General features: G+C 48.2%; 2 protein-coding genes across 2 annotated transcripts; both read right to left on the bottom strand.

The window, feature by feature from the left end:
- Nucleotides 1–3665: 3665 nt before the first annotated feature.
- Nucleotides 3666–4726, bottom strand: CHS7 (Chitin synthase, class 7; the record flags this gene model as incomplete). The annotated part of the gene is made up of 2 exons (XM_044847439.1): nt 3666–3857; nt 3914–4726. The coding sequence occupies 2 exons, from the start codon at nt 4724–4726 to the stop codon at nt 3666–3668; spliced, it is 1005 nt and encodes a 334-aa protein (XP_044713355.1).
- A 1854-nt stretch (nt 4727–6580) lies between these two features.
- FPOAC1_002866 (uncharacterized protein) lies at nt 6581–8492 on the bottom strand (the record flags this gene model as incomplete). Its single annotated transcript, XM_044847440.1, has 3 exons — nt 6581–7779; nt 7829–8117; nt 8169–8492. 3 exons carry the CDS (start codon nt 8490–8492, stop codon nt 6581–6583), a joined length of 1812 nt encoding a protein of 603 aa, XP_044713356.1.
- Nucleotides 8493–16514: the final 8022 nt, after the last annotated feature.

Consider the following 16514-nt stretch of genomic DNA (forward strand, 5'->3'; position numbering starts at 1 on the left):
GTGATGACCAGATTGGATGAGGAATTGACAGGTCCCAGTGGCTCCAATTCGATGGTCCGAGGGCCAAAATAGAGTCGTGGGGCGCGTACTGAAAGCGGGTTGAACTCGAACTAAAACAATCCAAGAGACAATCTGAGGTAATAGACTAAGAATGGGAAATGAGTACCTAGGTAAACAGGTAGGCGGGAAACGCGTGAAATGAAAAATCGTCTCGAAAGTCAGGTTGATCGTGTTGTGACCGGCGTGTATTGGTCAAGGTGGTAATAATATTTGAGGATGTAGTTCCTCTGATACGAAGCATGAAAATAGCAGAGCCCTGTCACTAAAGGTTTATCAATGCCCGAAATTGCTTTCCTTTTTCGTGACGCTGTTGATGGGCTGCCTCGAAAAAGAAGCGGGCTTGGAAGAGTTGCTTCAAATTTACTTCCACCACCCTAGTTGCAGTGGCAGTGGTAGTCGCGCAAATGAGCCCAAGGTCTCGAGCTGTCGACAACTATCCCTGTTAAAAAAGCACAACCTTGTTAACAAAGCGTGCTCAAATGGAATCCATAAAGAGCGAGAGGACGCGATCAGACGGGATACGAACGTTGGTGAATTATTCTGAAGTGAGGAAAAAGGGAGGGTGTCCATGCGTGCGTTGCACAGTGGTTATAGGCAATGTGTAGGAGTGTGAAAGATAGAGATTTCTTGACGATAGGCCCAAGCCAATTTGGGGGGGGGTCAGATTTGAGTTGGGTGGACAAGGGCAAGGTGCCAATGCGGAAGTAGTCGACTAGATTAAGTATAAAAAAGGTAGGTATGAGAGATCGAATAAAAGGTAAGCTCGGATCATCAGATAGGGTAATAAAAATACCTACAATAGGTGTAGGCAGAGGTTGAGGAGGTAGAAGTGATGTGAATGCCCGGATGTGGGAGGAAATTAAAGGGAATGAGACAAATGGAAGGGGAATGAAAATAGAAGGGGCGGGCAGGAAAGAAAGTTTAGGTAAGTTTAATATTCCTCTGAAGGGGACGAACGAACGGATGGGAAAGTGCTACTGTACTGTACCTTCCACCTCCCAACTATCTCACAGGCATGGCATGGCATGGCATGGCATTAGCAGCTTGAATGAGGTGAGGAGGTGACCTAGGAGGGAGCTCTTTAGGTACGGTGCTAAAACTACTACCTACTAAGGTACTAAGGTAACGACCAACCGAAACCAAGACTGGGGCAAATGAAAGAACGACAACGAATAAGGTGTGAAGGCGTATAGAGAAAGTATTAAGCTAGTACTAAAATCGTGTTCTGGTACGAGTAACATCAGGCAGTTCCATGCATTTACTATCAGATGAAAGTATCTTTTTTTTCGTCGTTATTTGTTTTCTTTCGCTACGTAATTAATTCCCCTGGTCTCACTCAGCTGCTTTTGCGCGCTTTGTTTCCGCTAGATCCTCGTGGACCCTTGCTCCGATCGACCACTCAGAGAGGCTGAACAAGTGCCTAGTCATAGCTTGTCTGGTTCCGACCATGTACTAGACATAATTCTTATTCAATGAAGCCAGTATTTTAATTGAGTTTCACCCAAAGCCACTGCGTCTAACTATATACACAGTGTCGTAGATCCTGACAGGTAATCCGCGTCTACTAATTCCAACACTAGGTTTTTTTCTCCTATCAAAATTAGCCCTGCATATCCATTTCATTACTCACACCCAACACGTACATCATCTGATCTGATCTGACCAGTTCACTTCAGTTCACTTCAACTCGATTGCGCTGCTACACAAAGTCCTAGGACTTCCTTCCTTCAGTTCTCCACTAGCTGTTTGGATTCTCCATCATAAAAGGTACCTTACCCATACCCTACCCAGAGTCTGGTACCGAACCATGCAGGAAGCGAGCAAAACGTAAAACCCAACAGGGATACCCTTGCTCGAGACCACCCTCTTTAGCTCTAGTGCTTCATCACGTGCGAGGAAACTACAAGCACACCACCTAGGTACCTTAGTCTGTAGGTAGTTGTATATCTGTTGGGCTAAGACTGCGGGTAAAATGCCTGTGTAACTTTGACAGGGTCGCGTATGCGTGTTGCTGAGAACGGATGTCCTCTTTTGTACTCATCAATCTCGGATCTACTCAGGGGGCCACAAAAACAGAAAGTGTGAGGTCTGTGAGGGCGATGGATCATGGATGGAAGCATGGAAGCTGTTGGTTGATGACTGGACCGAACCTTGGACAGTTCGCCTGTGATTGCCATTGCACAATCTCTTGACAGTCTCCTTCCTCGTTTGCACAAGCAGACTGTACTGCACTGTATCCGTCGGTCCTAATCAGTTATCTAACCATCATGTCACCATCCAAGTTACGCCAAATTACACATAGTGTTGGCCCGAAACAGATATATGGGTACGGTAATATGGAATACGCGACCCAGGCTGTTTATTCCCTGCGATTTGGACTACGGTGTATTGCACCACACTTGAGGAATGGACAATATACGAGCAGAGGCCCTCGCAATATCTAAACCAACAAGCCCTGGTTGGTTAGCTACAAGCCTACAACATCGTCCCCCACTCTTTTTCCTCGGTTCCCTATCCCTCGCATCCAATCTTCGGCAAGTCTGTTATGCGCAAAGATGACATTGACGGTGACACCATTAATCAGGTAGCTTCTTGCGAGATCTGCAGTATCATTACATATCACGCCCCCCTGCACCGTGGCGTCGGGTGCGATGCTGACACGATAGTAGTCATGGATGTCAAAGACAGCATTTGACGGGGACCCTCAGCCTACGACAACTTTACGGTTTGTATATGCATGCATATAACAGCTCCTTGTCAATACCACTCCATCCACGAATGCTGCCTGTCCCGCGTGCGGCACATGGTGCCCAGTAATACGTGTCGTCCTCCTATGCTTGGCAGTAATAATAATAATATACAGCCTGGGCCCAGTCTGTGTGCTGGGTTTCATCTATCTGCACTATAATATCACTTCGTTGCTTTATTATCGCATTATCACCGATAGAATTCGGAGACACCCGAGGTATGCAGTGGGGCTGATAGTACCTATGTACCAGTACGTTCAGTGGCAGAATCCGTCCACTGATATCTTGTGCCAAGCTATTCATAAGTTCAAGCTAAAGTTTCTCACCAGCACGAGACTACATCTTACCAGTCCTAATACAGTTCTATAACAGGATTCCTATTAGCCATCAGCTAACTCACAGCCATGTAGGCAGACGACTAGACTCCTTATTTGCGTGCCGCAAGCTATGACAACGGTCCATACACTATAGCGTCACGACTATACCCGAATCCTATATATCAGACATAATATATAACTACCTATGCAAGTATATATGCAAAAACTAAGAACAACGACATGTCGCCATTATTCATTCTACTTCCTGGCCACCAACAAGGTCCACCTATTAACATGCGTCCATCCCTTCTCCTACACCTTCCGTTTGCCCGTCGTTTTTCGTGATCGCCAGTTGCGTCCATCTAGACAAGTCGCCCAGATATAACCCATTAAAAACGCCTCGCAATGTAAACAATCAAGAAAAACAGCCCGATGTTCCCTGTCTCCGTTTCAGGGTCGCATATATCACGTCGGGACGTGTTATTGAATCAGAAGAAAACAAATCTCGTGAATGGCGTCAAATTTAGCCTTGAGCCAGCGTTTAGTACTTGGCCGAGTACCGCGCTGCGCCTGGCGAGTAAGGCAGATCGTATGAGCTGTTTTGACCGTAGGGGTCTTCTGAGAAGACAGTAGCCCTTCGCTCCTCTTCTGGCAACAGCTCCTTGACCTCCCAGTTGTTCATCCTGGTGCCAACAGAGAATTCGAGGTCCTCCTTGGTAATTGAATCCCAGTACTGCCGCAGGTTAGTGATGCTCGGGAACCAATAGTTAATGGAATAAAACAACATACCTTGTAAACCATCATGACGCCCAACAAGTTGCAGACGGTCGCGAGGAACAGGCCATCGAGATAATGGCTAATAGCGTTACAGATCTTTGAACTAAAAGCATAAAGGAACACCTGTCCAGCGACAAAGAAGAAGATACCGAATGCAATGTCTCCAAGAGGCCAGCGATCCTGTAGCGTTCTTGTTACAAGCAAGATTTGCATGGCCACGTAGATGAAGAGCTGGATCGCATTCAAGAGGTAAAGCACAACGAACAATCCGACAGTGTTGGTGGGACCAAGTCCAGCCCAGCTCTTGAAAGTAGCGAGCGACACAAGGAAGCTAATGGTGAAAGCAGCCAGGGTACTGATTCGCAGCATCCATACTGAAAGAGGCGTTCCATCCTCGTATAGTTGAAACCCGACAAAGCCGTTAATGAGAAGACAAGTGATGACCGCGCTGCTGAGACCGTTCTGCACACTGACGAGGTAAGGGTATGGATCACTGCCAGGTGGTGCCACGCCAGCATCAATAACGAGAGACATGGCCGACAACAACATGTAGAGGTAGAAGAAGCTCAAAATCTCTTTGCGACCAACAGCGGTGAACTTGCTGCGGACGTGGAGAATCATGATGACAGTCATAACCAGAGCGACGATGTGCATCACAGCCGTAGCACCCTCAAAAATGATGGTGTTGGCAAGTTCAATGTTACGAGCATAGCATTCTGGCTCGATACCGGTACGACCGGACGCCTCCAATATAGGTCCGACGGCAGCGCATAGTGGTAGAGGTGCGGTCTCGCAGATCGTGGTGAAGTCGCCGAAGCCAGACATGATGGCGATTTGAGATGACGGCTTAATTGTCGTCGAATGGATCTGAGCGGGATCGTATCGCGATGAAGTGGGCGACAGCAAGCAATTGATCGATTGTCGTCGAGAAGACGTATCGGTGTCGCCAACGTCGTCGAATCGTCCAACCCTCGTCGCAAATTACAATCGTCGTCACCACTTGAAAGGGCGAGGCCAGGGGAATCGCGATACAAGGGGTTTAAATTTGATCGGAATGCAATCTCGTCCCTTGTTACGCTTCCAAGGGAGTAGACTATGTCGGTCGGTCGGTCGGTCGGTGTCAAATGTCTCGTTTTTGACCGATGGCTCAGCAGCGCCCCTTTCTTCAGCCCAGCGGCTAAAATCCAAACGAACAAGACGATAATAAGAAGGGCCCAGACCGAAATGAGAAACACCAGCAACTAACGATTGTCGTTCGGCGAAGGCGATGATTAATCGAGTTACAAAAAAAAGCGAATGTCTTGCAAGCCTCTAAGCTTTGGGGCTTGGGCTCAACGAAAGAGATGAGTGAAGGTTAGAAGAGACAAAGTGGAGTGGAGCGGAGCGGAGGGATCTGGTTGCTGTGCCGTTGTTGTGAAGACGTACAAGGCAGAGTGGAGAAGCAATGCTTGGTAAAGTGGCTGATAAAATATGTGATTGGCTACTCTTAAATGGTTGCCGTGGGAAGTGCAAACAACCCTGTTTGATGGGAGTTGATCCCTGCAACAGTAGAGTCTTGTTACATGATGCCGACCAAGTCCAACAATTTGAGACGAGACAATGAGTTGGGTTCAGTTTTCAATGACAACTTACATAGCTACTAAGTAGTGGTTAGTATTTGACCTTTATATCTCAGTTCCGTGGCAATGTTTTGTCTTTCCAGACACTCCTGACATAAACTTGTTCATCACCAATCGACATACCCTATAACTGAACCATAAACGCAACAAAATGCACCAAAACCAAATGTGACATAATGTAATTGTAATGAAATTTTTAATAAAATTCATAAATTGAGTATCATAATGCCACGTCGTTAAGTATAGTCTACATATGTACTGACTGTTATGTCGACTAAACAAAAACTTCATCGACTCATAACCCTCACGAATAAATTTCCCCACAGCCTGCACAGAACTGAGCAAAACCATAACACAAATAGAGATACCTAAGAGGTGAACGGAAGAAGTTCCAACGGAGGCAGGGCATAGAGAATAAACGGATGGCGAGTTCCAAGTGGCATGAATAGGTTGACTTATCTTTGTCTCACGATTAACATAGCTGTGTTTTCTGCGACGCCGACAACACTCTGGCTCTACCTAATGGAGGAGAAAAGGTAGCATCTCGAGACCTTGATAACAAATTAAACGGTCCAAGACCGAATATAATAAGGTGACATACTGATTCTTTCCCTTATGCTCACAGCAGTCAAACTTTCTAGTACCCTGAGGACAGAACCCCGCTGTATTTTTGCTCTATTCTAGTACTCATAACTGACATTCCGCTGCATCTGTCTATATACGGTTGGTGTCGATGCAGCCATTCATCGCTAGCTCATCGTGGGTAGATCCATGGCGTCCATCGTGGAAAGGAAGCCTAAGTAACTCCGAGCCATGCGCACCATAGTCCTCTGTCCGGGAGACTGTTGAGCCCTGGCCTATTTCTTTCCGTCCCAAACGCCTGTACCATGCGTGCCTTAATATGCATATCCGACGCTAAAATAAAATAAAAATCCAACGCCATAAAAACAATTCCGAGAAAACATACGGATGAAAACGTCGGACGTATTCCTAGAGACAAGGCTTACCATCGAACGCGAGGGTATGAACCATGATTGACCGAAGGATAACCCTGCCATTCCTAAGACGGGTAATGTCCCTGAAGGGCCTGATGCTGAGGGTGAACGCGATCATAAACGACAAAGTCAGGCACGATACCAGTTCGAAGATCGTTCCGTCGCCCGATGGGCTGATAGTGCATCTGGGTTGGAGGAACAGGTACAGAAAGGTGGTATTGTTCCAACGATGCTGAAGGCGGGGGGTGCAAGAGCGTGTTCACGTGGCGTACAGGCTTGTACGGACTGGGTCTCTGCTGCAGATAGACGCTCGGCGAGTTGGAGATCGGAGTGTGCGTCATAGGAGTATGAATAACCGATGCCTGACCATACGTTTCTGCCAAAGGCGACGAGTTGAATGGCCCCAAGCGGCCAGGGCTAAGCTGTTTGCTGGAGGTACCGTAATTTGCAGGCGCCTGGGCAGGGAAACTGGTTTGCGCCATCGTGACACCCGTCGTCGCGGGAAGCGATTGCTTCGGCACCATGGCCGTCGGGACTGAAGAGTAGACTGTCGACATGGCGCGCATACCGGTTTGCAGTGGAGGAAGCGAGACGTGGCCAGGCTGAGCTACCTGCTGTACAGACGGAGGATACCCATTGACACCAACGTTATCAAAGGGCATTAACGTAGGTTGGGTCTGAGGTTGTCCAGTCATGATAGTGGGGTGAGGAGCAGGCAGTCTGGCCGGCTCAACAATACCGTTTGATCGCGGGACTTGAGCCATAACGGGAGCCGGACCTCGTTGAGGAGGAGCAAGTCGTTTGGCGGGGTGTTCCATGATATCTCCCTCGGGACTTCGCTTCCGTGACACAGGAGGGAACTGGAGATTGGGCTTGGTAGAGAGTGGAGAGATGGTGTTAGTTTGGTACGCGGACCAGTTTTGCGAGTGACTCGACGCAGGTGAGTAGTTCGCTGTGATAGCCGGAGTAGGTGGCAGGCTGACGGCGGGTTGCATAGCACCCGTTGGTGAAGCGACAGGCGAGTGGCGCGTGTTGTTTGCTGGCGTGGGAATGTGAACCGGCGACGCTGGCAATCGCATAGCTCGCTCGTAGTACTCGTGGAAGCAGGCTAGCTTGTCTAACCAGTCATCCCACTGCTCCTTCGTCGCCACCAAGTTGTATCGCATGTTAGACAAAAACTCCACTTCCATGACATGAATCTCCTGCACATTGAAGCATGACACCTCAGCCCAAGTCTTGTTCGTGTAGGTGTTATCATCCAAGACTGTAGCATGGTCAGTTGATTATCTGGTGCGTGAATGTTTTTCACTTACATTTGTTCCCGAGCATCAGTGCTACTGTTAGCAATCTATACTCGCTGCCAGCACGCCCCTTGATTTGAGGTGTCGACATTTTTAGTCGGTAGATAAATAGTAGAGCCAGCAAGATGACATTCTGGGTCACTTGTGTCGTGGAGAGAACGCTGTACACCCACTTCCGAAATTGCTCCAGGGGTTTGGCGAGAGGTGGTAAACGCTGAACGAGAGCGTTGGAGCCCATTGCACGAATTGAACCTGCCTGTTTGAGCTCGTCAATCGACTCAAACCAGAATAAGCAAGTCATCTAGAGGATATTAGTTGTCTGACAATTTCCATATTCTGAGAATGTACGTACTTGAGCAGCGAAATCGGCAAGATTTCCGCCTACAGGGCTTATGCACTTGGGAATTACAAGGCTGTGGTAGACTAGCGACTCAGCATCAATTTTGATCGCGGTGGATGTTGAAGTAGAAGGTGTTGAAGGTCGGACAGGTTGTCCGACCTGAACATGTGACGCTGTCGAGATCGATCCATTTCGGTGTTGATGCTGTTGCTCGGGTTGTTTCACAGGGTATCGGTAGTACTGGGATTTTTCGTTCATGGTAGCTGGGGCTCGGGCAGTGTAGTTGTGAACATGACTTTCCCACGAAGCCAGTGGTGCTTGAAAGACAGCGCTCATATCGTTGGCAGGGAGTTGTTTACTGAAAAGAAAAGAAAACCCCAAATTTCCGATTGCGCAGCGCAACACAGCGCGAGCTTCACTGTAAAAGCTCCAGTGAAGGCTACAAGCAACAGAACCAAGCCAGTGGGTAGCAGAAAAGTTGGCGTCCTGAGTCTTGGGGTAGAAAAATAAGTGATCTAATCCTATAGTCTAAGGAGCATAAACTGACCTACTGATTTCGTCTCTTATATCTCCAGCGGTCAATTTTTCTGATACACTGAGGGCAAGATGGGCCAGAAAAGAAAGTCAGAACGGGCAACTCTGATTTGTTGCGCGAGCTAAATAACGATGTACCCCGCTGGCAAGCTTTCGTGAATTGATATGGTTATCCCTCGAAGTTTAATGTGATGTCAGAATTTCGGCGAGGTTCGTTTGTTCTTGGTAGGCGCAACAATTGTTCAATGGGCCTCGAGCGGCGCCAGTGCCATTATAGTACCGACAGGCAGTGTATTGTATTCGCAGTAGACCAGCTGCAAGCGAAGGTAAGTATTCGTAGAGGATCGTTTCGTTTCCCCCTAGTAACGGGCCGGTGTTTGACGAGGATATTGGGCGAGGAGGAGAGGTATTCGGTATTCACAGCTAGGCGTAAATTCGTCGAGGCTGGAGATCGGTTGTGCTCGTTGGGAGGTGGTGGTTGTATGTATCTCTTAGGAGTGGAGGTTTGAGCAGGAGAGAAAGGTAGATAGATAGATGGAGGGATAAGGAAAGAAAGAGTAAGAAGAAGAAGCAACAATGAATGGGTTCAGTCACTCAGTCCATGGCTGGTGGTTGTGTGTGCATGTACAAAGTCCTTTTTACTTTCATTCACTTGGACTTGGTAGTGTCGTTGTTCGTCAAGTGTGGTTCTCTCCTAGACGCAGCATAACATAGCGTTGCGTAGCGTACCTTAGTAGGTAGCGTAGGGAGTAAGGGTAAGGGAAGGAGGAGTAGGAGTAGGGGTGTCCAGTCCCACAAATAGCCCTGCTAATTCTCAAATGTACTAAGGTAGGTACTTGATCTCAAGGCTTGAGCGTCTCCTGCCTACAAGTACTTATCAATGTGCCCTGACAGACAGACAGCCTGGATCGGACTTTCAAGGGCTGGCTTAATGGATATGTATGTACATCCATGGTCGAGAGTCTCTTTCACTCACGCACTCACTCTCAGTCTCAGACAAGACATTGCACACGCACACCCGCCCGGCCGTCCCTGTAGTACTAGCCGAGCATGTATTGCGATACCTGCTTTCTCCCAGACAATTCCATACAAAGCTTGGTACCACCGGCATGATAATTCTCAGCCCATCATGTCGCCAGCCTTTGCTAGACCTGCTCTTACTGACTAGACCAGGGCCATCGTGGCGCTCTCCAGCTGACACCGCACCCAGCGACGACCCCGGTTTCCGTGAGGTGAGGTGAGGTGCTTTGCCTTTCTCTGCCCTGTGTTAGATGCTATTATTATGATTACCGTACACCCCCAGCCAGGCAAGGATCCATTCATCATGGCTCACCCCCTCTCACTTGCCGCTAAAACTCTCAAGTTTCCTCCACTCATCCCCAAGCAAGCTTCAATGGGGACCAAGCCCGCTAGACAGCGGAGTCTTGGGTGCTGGAACCTACCATTCACCCACTACAACTTAAGCCCCCAGGCAACTTTATGGAGCATCAAATGCGTTCAAAGTCGCCCCTGGAACGCCCTAGGGGTCGCCCGGTCGCTGCCGTGCTCGACGCCGGGCTGTGAGCGGGCTTGACGGGGCTCATGGGACCGAGGGCGGCGGGACTTGTGAAGGGATCCTAGACTACGGACGGGTATTGAACTCATGGTGAGACGGAGATATGAAGGTGGATGGATAACGAAATGATGGCAGTTGGCTCTGTTCAGGCGCAACATCAACGCAGGCGGCTGATGAGCGATCTGTCCCTGAGACTACGTCCGAGTTCGACTTGCACACCCTTATGCACAATTGGATTCCTTCCCAAGCCATCCACGAAGCTGGGGCCTGTATGAAAGATCCCTGGAGGTGTCGTTCGGTACAGTGTAAGAGGAGGTTTTCACAAACACAATCATTGTGGAGTACCGATCATTGATGAAACTTGATTGGGTATGTCGGTTCAGGATTGGCACAGAACTTCCCATTCATCGGCTGTGGACGGATACAGTCAGTTACAGTGCTGCAATTATTTGTCTGATTAAAGCGTAAAGCCTTGAAGCTGTCAAACTTGAACTGAATTCAACACAACCTATCTTTATCCGCCGTGTCGCATGCTCGCTTGTTGTCCAACAAGTCGTGGTGGTGGTGTGCTGGAACCTTCAATTACTTACCATGCCCGAATAAGCGGCGTAACTCTACCTTGAACGTACATAGTATGTAACTATGTATGCCTCTCATGAGGCGTCCATCAATCATGAGTCCGAATCCATGAGGAGCCATGAGCCATAATGCGGCGCTTACTCCACTGTCGTTCCCTGCTAGGAACGTGCAAGCGTAAGTGTAAGTATCGGCCGCGTGTAAGAAATCACCAGGTCGTTTCTCCTGCCCTGTCTACCGTCGATGCTGTCTTTGCTTTCCACCCTTGTGTTATGCTGTGCAGCCTATGCCTGCTCTTGATTCTGGCTGGCTCCGAGCGGCCTGGGCCATGTTCCTGATAGATTGAGGCGGCAACTGTTGTTTCGCTGCCAGACAAAATCACCACTGATTGCGTCCATGACAATAATGACGAGAGATGCATCGGAACCTCTGGTATGAAAATCAATTAAGCAAAATAAGACCCTAGCTTTGGTCAGCAATGAATGAATGGAAGAATGAATAAATATGTGACTGAATCAAGCAAAGCTGTCATGCCCCCCACACGTACCAACAAGCTGCTCACTCCCCTCATGAGGATAACAGAAAACTTGAGAGCGAAATTTTGTACTCATAAAACAAAGAAGCAAATATGGGGCGTTTGGAAGAGTGAGCTGACTGAATTATATCGTTTCTTGTACTATCAGTAGTCAATATTTCTGCCACCCCAACGACCCTCCAACCGGAAGCAAGATCCATTCGTTGAGAGGCGCTGTAAATCCGTGCCGCTCGTCGAACTACTAAGGTACTAAGGCATGTATGTATTCACGGCTAAACCGACTCTGAGATCAACTTTGTCACCCGCCATGCCAGGACCATATTTTCAATATCCTTCCCTTTTTGTATCGTTTCTGAGCCCTCATGACAATCCTTTGAGACAAGGCAATGGGCATGATGCCATTTTGGTGAAAGAGCTTGTTGATAGTACAGTGTAGTGTAGTACTGGATCTACCTCCACGCATACAGCGATGTAATAGAGCTCACTGGGAGCCATCGTCTCTTCGGCTCACTTATTAGCTCTTCCGGATTCCTGATTCCATAGCGCCGAGTCGTAATTCCTTTTTCACCGTGCCTGCCCACACGATCTGGATTCTCTCCAAGTGGAACAAGGGCGCTCAATTCGCCTTATCAGCAATTGAAGAAAATAGCACGTACGTAGTCTGAAAGCCACCGTCTGGCCCCATCCGATAACCTGGCTGAACGGTGGGAATCCCTGCCGCTACGGGCATCTCCCCTCGCCCTGAGGTGCAACGCCATGGTACCAGTACGGAGCCCAGGCCGTCATCACACTTCCAACAAAGAGACTAGAAGCGCTGATCCAAAAACTTAACCGGGGTGACCCAGGGCCTAGCCAGTTGACGACAGCAAATCTGTATCTCGCAACCACGACTTGTGTCAGCCAGCCCAAGACAATACCGGTACGTCCGCGCCAAGTACAGTAGTCGAGCCTCAAGTCGTAGCACCAGCAATTAAACACATGCTCCAAGCCGGGTTGTTTGCCATTTGACAAAGCCCTTGTCGACTTGGTGGAAGTAAAGGCATCCTGTAATGTAATGGTATTTGTTGGTTTCGCCGAGACCATAAGTACCTTGACTTTCTGACTGTGAGGGAGGGAAAAGTCTTTAACACACTCGTGATAGGTAAGAAAGAGGCTTGCTGCCGTTGAAAAGCAAGTCAGTCAGTCAGTCAGTCAGTCAGTCGAGCACGAAACCTGTCACTGCATTCCGTTGGCTGTAACCTTGCTTAGCCAAAAACATCTGGCGTGCCCAACAAGCACCAAAGGGACATGGACAAACCTTGGTTGCAGGCTAGAACAACAAATACGGCTTGTCTATTGTAATCTCGTACGGAGGCCAAGAAAAGAAAGACATTCTACCACGGTAGCCAACCAGCCTGGTTAATCTCTGCGTACTGGGGGTACTTGCATCTGGGTTTAGCAACCTGGATGGAACCTAAGAGTTTGCAATGACCGAAAACTGTCGAGCTGCTGTCTTGCAGTTTCCACCGATGAGAGAATGTCATGTTGATCGAGGCATTTATTAGCAATGCTATGATGGCGTTCAATAATTACATCGTATCCTTCAACTCAGGCACCGATCTAGCGAATGAGTTTAGATGCAAGCAAGCAGCAAGTGCATGGAGCGCTTTCTCGTACAGAAGGAACTTTCCATGCACTCACCGCCAATGAGAGCCCCATTATATGGTAAGGGAATAGCTTGTTTGTCTTGTCTTGTCTCGTTTTTTCTTTCTTTTTCTTCTACATACATACATATCTAACTAGTATGGGTATGTAGGCTTCAAACAACATCTCCGGCCACTCGGGCAACTTGCACAATGCATCAAGCCTGAACCAGGCTGGCTGGCCTGTGATCAGCAGTTATTGGCGAGATCGAATACGTACGCATTTAGGCTTGGTACAGAAAGTTGGTTGTCTCCCGTGCCTGTCTCTTGTGGTCGTCTCGTATGTACAGCCCAAAACCATGCCGCCGCAGCCTGCTTCTCTCGTATGTGCGTGGGCGTAAAACTCGCAAAAAGGATGGGGAAGTGGGTGCATTGATGACCACTTGAGTGCGGGTATTCAATCTCGAAAACGTGAACGAATCAGCACGGTAAAGTCAGCCAGCCAACCAACACAATTTGCTCTCGGCAAGGACCCCAACCCAACCCAACTTAACCTAACCTAACCTGACTTAACCTTGGAGGTGACTGACCCTTGCTTTCCAATTTTCTCGCTTTGGCTTTGGCGCTCAGCAGGAACTCAAACGCAGGGGTGATTGGTTATTTGTTTAAAGGAGTGAATTGATCCATGTGGATGCAATGTAATGGATACATACATCATGAGACAGAGAAAAGCACAGGTAGGGTTAAAAACACTTGCTGCCTACTAATGTCACATCTGTAGCCGAAAGCGCAGTGAAGTGTGTTGCAATCCGAGTGCCACAGGAAAGGAAAGAGAAAAGAGAGAATGTCGCAAGTTTCTTCCTTCCACATATCCGCATCATGTACCGGCAATAATAAACCCCGTCCGATGGGCTTTATTACACCCTGCCTACCTACTAAGGTAGGCAGGTAAGCTCCGGGGCGCAATATAAATCCTGGGAGTCTAACGAGAATAGAATCGTGTACTCTGTACTAATACTGACGATTAATGTCCAAGTAATTATGGTTTCCACAACTTTTATTGTAGTGCATATCAAAAAAAAGTAAATCCGGTGTCTGGGTCCCCCCATTCGATCGGTTTCGTGATTCATCAATCACATATATCCAAAGTTTGGGTCTTTTTCTTGAACTACTATTACGGGGCCAAAGGGGAGGAAGGTGAACATGGGACCGCTGAGCCAAGCAGCTAGAGAAGGTATGTAGTCTAGTAAGGGGACCAGTGGTCAGAATTGGTCGATCCTACCCCTCGAGTTCTGTAACAACATTTGATGCATCTGCATCACTCACTAACATCCGCATGTACAGATGGATGGATGCCTTTGTTATATACAAAGCACCTAGCCTAATGAGCAGTTCGATTTGCCAGTAGGTAGTCGGTGTAAGAATAACGTTGATAGTTGCTAAATTATGGCCTGCGTCAGCCCTTCAGAGATCGACATTTACAAAGTGTACATATGTGTGACCGATCGATGGAAAGCGGACGGTGTTGCTACCTTCCCTGGAAAAGCCTAGGTGATCCCCTGGCTGTGCAGGTCTATAGAAACTGGAAGGAACGGAACTCATCTCATCTCATCTGGATTGAGATTGTTACCTATCATTGGTCAAAGCATTTGTAATTGCAGTTCTCGACACGGACATGGAAGAAAACATCAAATCCAAGACACTGGCACTTTCCCACTTGTGTCGTTGGTTTCCTTCTAACCACCCCTAGGCCCAGCAACAGGTTGCATTCTACCTGTTACTCCGTACTAAACCTAGACATTCCATCTTGTATTGAACCCCCAGTCTGTTTGCCCGTCACTTTTTCTTCTTCTTCTTTTTCACTTTCGAATCAATACCCCGAACCAGTGACCCACTATGACAGGGAAGTATCTCATGTCCACATGGGAATTCATTACAAATGCTCTCGAGATGATAGTCTCAACATCGTCATTTCTAACCTCATACTTGCATCAACTCTCCCGGTGTGAAGCATTTTTGGTTGTCACATGTACAAGGAATCGTTCAGCCAACTTCAACACATCAAAGGAATAAGACCGAATCATGAGAGAGCCTCCTGGTTCAATGCTGCATGTGGAAGCCAATCACATGCGACGGCTATATCAACTTTGGAAAGCTTGCAAAGCGCTGGTGGCAAACCCAGTACATTATGTACACAGATGCATACGTGCAGTGGGGTTTCGGGCAGTGTCTGACTTAGGTTTGGTCCGTTTTGCTTTGTCACTGTGCGTGCATTTGCTTTGCTTGCTTCGCCTGTGCCTGTACTCCAAAAGATGAAAGATAGACAAGGGCGCTCGCTCCCTAGTGTCTATACCGGGCTTGGCTGAATTGCTGCTGCTCCCTCCTCCCGCTGCTTCCGCTATTGTTGTCACTGACCGGAGGCCTTGACGACATGTTTAGTTCCCAGGCCTTGTTGAGCAGCTTTTCGTGTTGGAGGGGTGGGGTTGACGACATGCCATTCTAACTAAACCCCAACTGCAACCAAAGTTGAGCCAGTATCCTCCCGATACACATTCTGATATACGCCAAAGCCTCATGTGCTCCGCCATCAGCAATGCAGCCGACAAGGCGAATGATGTGGATGCTGAAGGCTTCACCACGCGGTCCTTCTGCTGAGTCGCACAGGGTAACCCCATCACAACAATCGATCATGCTCTGAGACAGGAAAACCAAAGGGTTGTTGCTAACTGATTACAACACTTGTCTGTGTGTCGCCCAATCGTCGACTCATCTCACTGTTGGCTGCTGGGGATTTCCAAAGCCTCCACGTACGTCCTATTAGCCTTTGATTGAGCTTGATCAACATCTGCTTGGCTTGGCTTGTCCATTCTCGCACAGCCGCATATTCACCGTCAAACACCGGATTAAGGCGCCGTCATCAAACGATATTAGCGACCGGGAACTATTCAAGGACTGCTACCGCTCCTCAGAACTAGAAGTCGGTGGTCCAGGTGCCATCCTGGCTCTTCCACCACCAAAAACCTTGCTACCCGAATTTGAAATGAACCACCACGCTTTGTGACACCACAAGTTCTACTGCAGTTAGAAATGTCCTAAAACCATATCACTTCATTAGGCATGTAATCCGTCGGCCCATGGCTACAATATTCGCCCCGAATATGCATCCACACGTCTACGGCATTCAATCACACCGTTGTTAAGATACGGTAATTCAACTTGCCGGGCACTCACGAAATGATGACACCCGCAGGTCGCACCCGCAGTACTTTCTTGGTGGCTCGTCAGTACACAAACGAGGCCCAGTTTGAGCGTTCTACATACGTTGGGCTCTTAATGCCCCAGTATCCTGGTCTCGTTGTCTGCTTTCAAGGTCCCTTTATTCAATTTACAATACACGTCGTTTCATGGTGCACCAACCGGCTGGTAGCGTCCAGCTCATATCGAGCTTTAATTGGTTCGTTGTCTCCCCTCTAGGTTTACTGGTACATACAGCTTCACGGCCCCAAGGTGTGATATTGTGCTTAATTCGGCCGCCA

This window comes from Fusarium poae, chromosome 1 (genome assembly GCF_019609905.1).
Source record: "Fusarium poae strain DAOMC 252244 chromosome 1, whole genome shotgun sequence".
NCBI lineage: Eukaryota > Fungi > Ascomycota > Sordariomycetes > Hypocreales > Nectriaceae > Fusarium > Fusarium poae.